Here is a 6,386-nt window from a genome sequence, read left to right as displayed (position 1 = left end):
AGCCCTAAATAGTAGATTAGACACACCTAGGGCTGCCACCTGGCCGGTATCACATCAGCAAGGCCGGTATTTTACTGGCCCTGCTGGTGCCGGTAAATTTTTTCTACCAGCAGTATTAATTGCCAGTATTTTGCTATATGGACTGTTACTAATGAGGCTTCCATTGCGGTGCGCTCATTAGTACAGCCTTTACCTCCGACCCCCCCACTTGTGTTAATTAAAAAAAAAAAACACTCACCTCCTCCATTTGCTTGCGCTGTGGTGAATGCTCACTGCTGACTGGAAGCTCAGGACAGGACCACTCCAGTGCGATGTCATCTCGCAGGTCTGATGACGTTTTGCAGAGAAGAGGGCACTAATGAGGGCATTTTTCTTACTGGGGGCACTAATGGGTGGCATTATTCTTCCTGGGGGCACTAATGGGGGCATTACTATTACTGGGGGGCACTACTGGGGGCATTATTAATTCTAGGGTGCACTAATGTGGCCATTACTGTTACTGGGGGCACTAATGGGGGCATTATGGCAATCTGACTGTGAAGAAAGGAGGAGATTTGGAGGACGCAGGCGGTGCTGGGCTCCAGGAAGGTTAGTGCAGCCCCTTGGGCTCCTTACCAGGCTCACTTACATATCTCTAAAATCATTTTTTAAACACAATAAAAGCACACAGCCCTATAGGACAGGTGTATTGCGGACATGCTACCGGCGATCTAGCCGTGCATGTCCGCATCTCTATAGGCTAAAACGAGGTGACAGAATCCCTTTAAGGCTACTTTCACACTAGCAGGCTGTTCCGTCGGGCGAACAGCCTGCCGGATCCGTCCTGCCGCTAGTGACCGTGTGCCCCCGGACTGCCGCTCTGTCCCCATTGACTAAAATTGGGCGTTGCGGAGTTCCGGCGGAGGCACGGCGAGAGGCTGCTGGAATAAATGTCGGACATGTCGTAGTTTTATTCCGGCAGCCTCTCGCCGTGCCTCCGGCCCCATTATAGTCAATGGGGACATCAACATTTTTGGGAAAATACGCATTTGCAACGCATCATGCCCCTGAAAAACATAGAAAAAGTTTGAAAAAAAAGGTCAGACACACATGTAGTTATTATTTGGTAATCGTTTATTCTCATGGAGGACATATACAAGTGTATTTAGACAGAGACCTGAAATGTTGTGTAATTACCACACAATTGTCTAAACCCCACACAAACACTATCACGACAAGTTTCGATTTCACATAGGTCAGGTGACCCAGAGACGTGCGGGGAGTTTCCAGGCTTTCGTCACTCTGTTGTTGACATGCGAACAAAAACCGTGTCCCTCTACTAGCAGCCATTTTCTTGGAGCTCGTCGTATTGAAAACAATGGCGAGTGGTCTCCATAAACATGGCCACTTTACTGATCCTCCGTCCCCTGAGGTGGAGACAAGTTTTTTTTTTTAGGAGAGAAGACAGTGAGTGACCTGTACTAATACTGCCAAGAGAAAAAAAAAAATACAACTAGTTAAATGACGCAGAGAAAAAGATAATCAGACGCTCAGTAATGGGCGGTACACGGTTCTCCCCTTCATGACTGCGGCAGGACACGGAAACTGCGAGCTTTTGGCTTGGACCGCACGGTGAAGACTGAGGGGGTCGGTATTGTGCTCTGTATTATGTCCCCATAGTTATGTGTACCTCACGTATTGCAACTAGATAGTGTAAAATAACGCTATGAGGTGTGAATAGATGCCTAATGTAGTGCTTGTGCTCCCAGCCAGGAAATAATGTGTTAAAAAAAAAAAAAATAGCCTGCAGTTCTTAAGCAGTGACATCCAGGCATGACTGGTTCATAGCAATGCAAGAAGGATCTGTCACCCACATCTTGCCAAATGCGAAACCAGCAGAATTCGGCTCCTCTGTTGTTGGGGTCAAGACAGTCAGACCCTCCCTGATTAAAGGGCTTGTCCACCATAGCCTGATATCACAATCCTCCCTATCCTGAGGATAGGAGGACCTGTAACCTCTCCTGACATGTCTGTTTTAGCAACTGTTTGAATTCCCAATAACAATTCTGCAGCCTCTATTCTTATGGCTCTATGTCCTGCCATTCCTTTATTATTCCTGCTAGAAGTTATGAATGAATTGCTAGCAGTTTGTATTGATGGTCCAGATGGAGGTTACCCGTTGGGGGATTGTCTCAGAACAGTCTGACATGATCCACTCATTCCTGCCTGTGTCAGACTGTGCGGGGACACCTTTCCAACTGGTAAGGCCCGTCTACCTTCATTGTTAAAGGGGTTGTCTCATTATGGACAATGGGGGCATATCGCTAGGATATGCCCCCAATGTCTTACCCCACCGCTGGGACCCGTACCTATATCGAGAACGGAGCCCCGCAAGGTGGTGGCTGGAGGACTCCGGTCTGGCCGCCACCAAGCTGGCTCCCCATAGAAGTGAATGGGAGCATACTACGCATGCATGGAGGGCGGGCGGCTGTGCATGCGCAGTGCGCCCTCCTTCACTTGCGGGCCTCTGTTCTCTATATAGGTGCAGGTCCCAGAGGTGGGACCCGTACCTATAAGACAATGGGGGCATATCCTAGCGATATGCCCCCATTGTCCATGATGAGACAACCCCTTTAAGCTACTAGCAGTTCATTCATAACTTCTAGAAGGAATAATAAAGGAATGGCACAACACAGAGTCATAAGGGTAGACGATCCAGAATGTTTACTAACATGGTGAATGCACGTAGTTACTAAAACAGACATGTCAGGAGAGGGGACACGTGTTCTCTGACAGAAGGTCATGGGGTAGCCTTGCAATCTTTCTGTGATTTAGAAAACTGCTTGATAGTTGGTCCGCACGGGCTGGATACGGATCCGCAGCGTTGTACGGTACCAGCATAGAAACCTCTGCACAAAGCAAAAAAATCTGCAGCGTAAATTGTGACTTGGATTTCCGAACCCACAGTAAGTCAAATGATGCTGCAGATTTCACATCTTTCAGTGCATAGGATAAAAGCGGGGGCAGAATCGTGGCAAAGTCCGCCCTCTGTCCGTACCCTAAGGCCCCTTTCACACGAGCGAGTATTCCGCGCGGGTGCAATGCGTGATGCGAACGCATTGCGCCCGCACGGAATCCGGACCCATTCATTTCAGTGTGTACATGTGCGTTGGTTTTCACGGATGGTTGCTAAGAGATGTTGTTTGTAAACATTCAGTTTTTTATCATCCGCATGCAAAACGCATTAAATCGCATTGCACCCGCGCGATAAAAACTGAACGCGATCGCAGGCAAAACTGAATGACTTTGTTTGCGAAATCGTGCATTTTTCACGGAACGCATTCACAACGCATCCGGGCCTAATCCGGACACGCTCGTCTGCAAGACCCTATTCAGACGAACAGTGTTCTGGCCGGTCGACACGGATACGTTTTTAAATGGACCGTACTCGGATGGCGTCCGTCTGCTGCTTTTCTTTCAGGCTGGTTCACTTGACTGAACGTGTTTTGCAGAAACATTGGGTCTGGATGGTGCATGCTGCACGCTTTTCTCTGCCCTGACCGATCATCCATGCAGCAAATCACTGACGTGCATTGACTCATTGGGGGTCACTGATCAAAGACGGGCTTTTTACGCCAGTCTTTGATAAAGACTAATATGTGCCTAGTTTATGAGAAGGCACAGGCCTCATCATAAATCAGGTGCATTCTCCGGCAGCGTGCTCCACTACTGCATTCCCTAAGGCCTGTTTCACACTTGCGTTGTTGTTTTCCGGTATTAAGATCCGGCAGAGGATCTCAGTAGTGGAAAAAAAACAGTTTCCGATTAGTCCTCGTGTATTCTGAATGGAAAGAGATTCGTTCAGGATGTCATCCATTCCGGCATCATTCCGTTTTGTGACCGGACATAAAAACGGATCCGTCACTGAAAACAATGTAAGTCAATGGTGACGGATCCGTTTTTTTTTTAGGAGCCATCACCCAATACTGTTAATGTATTTTTTTTTTGAATCAAATCGTTTTTATTAAACAATAAATACATATTATAACATAATACAATACGTTGACTGTTAATGTATTTAGTGAAGGATCCATTTTTTTCTGTTTTGATTTCACACAACCGCATCCTAACGGAACGGATGCATCCTGATGTGCAAAATCAAAACGGATCCGTTTAATTCCGTTATTGAGAGCCTCTGCCCGACCTCCATACCGAAATTGACAACGCAAGTGTGAAAGTGGAATCGTTTTTTGACAACTTTTATGCTTGAAAATGACGTAAATGTTTGTGAATGTGCAGCAGCCACTCCCTAGTGGTGAGGACAGCGTGAAAACACCTGTACAACAAAATATTGTTGTGTTTTTACGCCAAAAACTGGGCGTAGCGCTGTAAGTAAATCACCCCCATTAACTATAATGTGATCAGGCCAGGCACTGTCCATCCTACCGCACAGGAAGATCGTTCCCCTGATTCCCACCACCGTGCTGGTCCGGTAAACATGGTCCGTGTGCCGGACACGTCTCCAGACAGACCACGGCTCGCAGTGTTTTATGATAGTCAGTTCCCATTGTCCTGTCCTCCCATCATTGAGAAGGATCTTAAGACACGGCAGAGGTACATTCGGTGAAGCCTGTGATCTCAGACCACCATTTTCCTAAAAATGACTCTGCACAGCACAAATCCTAGAGTGTTTTTTATTTATTTTTTTGGTGTAGTAATTACACAGCATTGTAAGCACCCTTTATTAAGGCCCCCCCCCCCCCCATTCACACGACCGTGTTTTTGGTCCGCATCCAATCCGCATTTTTGGCAGATTGCACACGGACCCATTCATTTCTATCGGTTCGCAAAAAAAAATAAAAAATATGATAGTACACCGCGTGCTGTCCGCATCCGTATATCCGTTCTGCAGTCCCGCAAAAGAGATAGAACATGTCCTATTCTTGTCCATTTTGTGGATAAGGACAGGCATTGTTTTAATAGGTCCACAAAAAAAACTGATGCAACACGGACGGCACATGGATACATACGGTCGTGTGAATGCTCCTTTACTCGTGCTAGCTGCTTAGTGGTTTAACCCATGCTATATGTCATGCTGCAACTAGAATAAAAGGGCTCATATATTGGTATCAGTGCTAGCATTGTTAAGTCCCTCTGGACACCATAGCAACCATGCCCCCGCCCCCCACCCCCAAACAGTTGTGTTGTGGGGGGTTTACAGAGGGAGCTCCCACCCCCTGTGTAGCCACTATGGACTGCGACATGTAAACTGCCAGGATTGTATTTTTCTCCGATCCTGGCAGTAGGAACCAGAGCTATGACTTACCGACTCCATCGCCCCGATCCAACCAACCAACGTCTGCATGAAGTTTGTTCTTTTCCCATAAAAGAGGAAATAAATAAATGATTGATAATTAGAAAATGCTAACTTGTTATAATGCTCCACATTTATTATATTATTATTTTCTTTTTATAGCTCTTATTAACGGAAAGTCATGTCTGGTGATGGACTTGATCAGACCATATTGGATCCGGTAATGACTGCTTTTGATGCCAAACCAAAAAATAATGTTCTTTTTTTTTATCGTATGGCCGTAGTTATAAAGGGGTTGCCTCTTACATTTAGACCAGCGCTGGATGTAGATGCCGGCGCCTCTGAGTAACTTCGACTGCTCCACCGCCCGTGCGGAGGCTTATTAAGTCTTAATAAATGACCCCCATAGTTGGTGGCAGCCAAGGGAGCCTGTTAGGATTTCAGGCCGCCCATAGTCCAGCAGCATGAAGCTCCTGGCGGGTTCCTTTTTAAGTGGCCAGTCACCACGAGTCTGGCTTTTTACTTCATGGGGAAGTTACATTTAGTCATACATGGAGTATGTGGACAGAAGTTGTCGTGACGGGATAACTCCTTTAAAGGGGTATTCCAGTATTTGGGATGTCATAGATGTATGATAGATGCGGGTCAACTGTTTTTGTGATACTGATATAAGTGAACGGAGAGAGCCCTGAACATGCGGGCTCACCTCTCTGTTCATTTTCATATACGAGATCAGTCAACCAGCCCTGCAACTTGATGCAGGAACATTCAAGCCTGGCTGGTTTTGCCCCTCAGTCGGCACAGTAGAGCTCCCCTTGGTGGTTGCAGCAATGGCCCCACAGTAATTTATAGCAGCTCCTCCCCCACCGTAGGATTTCACTCCCAGCCGATTATTGGAGTAAGAAGGCACCACAGCCCCTTAACTATGGCATTGTGTAGTGAAGAGCCCACTGTGCCCTAGCAAGTGTCGCTGAACCTTCTTACTAGGTACCCTAGTCTCCCTCCGATCACACAGTATTAAAGGGATTTTTCCACGATTAGATGTTTTTGTCACGTTCATTCTAAGTACACTGAGAAGTAGTAGAGAGAAAAG

The 6,386-nt window shown here is 46.7% G+C and overlaps 1 protein-coding gene across 1 annotated transcript in view; it reads left to right on the top strand.

Moving 5' to 3' along the window:
* The first annotated feature begins 1,470 nt into the window (after nt 1-1,470).
* LGALS8 (galectin 8) overlaps nt 1,471-6,386 on the top strand; it is a 28,206-nt gene continuing 23,290 nt past the window's right edge. Inside the window, exons 1-2 of the mRNA XM_040429576.1 lie at nt 1,471-1,626; nt 5,456-5,513. Coding sequence (XP_040285510.1) covers nt 5,475-5,513 — 39 coding nt within the window. The 5' untranslated portion in view covers nt 1,471-1,626; nt 5,456-5,474. The remainder of the gene's footprint in view (nt 1,627-5,455; nt 5,514-6,386) is intronic.

The sequence above is a fragment of the Bufo bufo genome, chromosome 4 (assembly GCF_905171765.1).
Source record: "Bufo bufo chromosome 4, aBufBuf1.1, whole genome shotgun sequence".
Lineage (NCBI taxonomy): Eukaryota > Metazoa > Chordata > Amphibia > Anura > Bufonidae > Bufo > Bufo bufo.
This window is presented reverse-complemented; position numbering and strand designations above follow the sequence as displayed.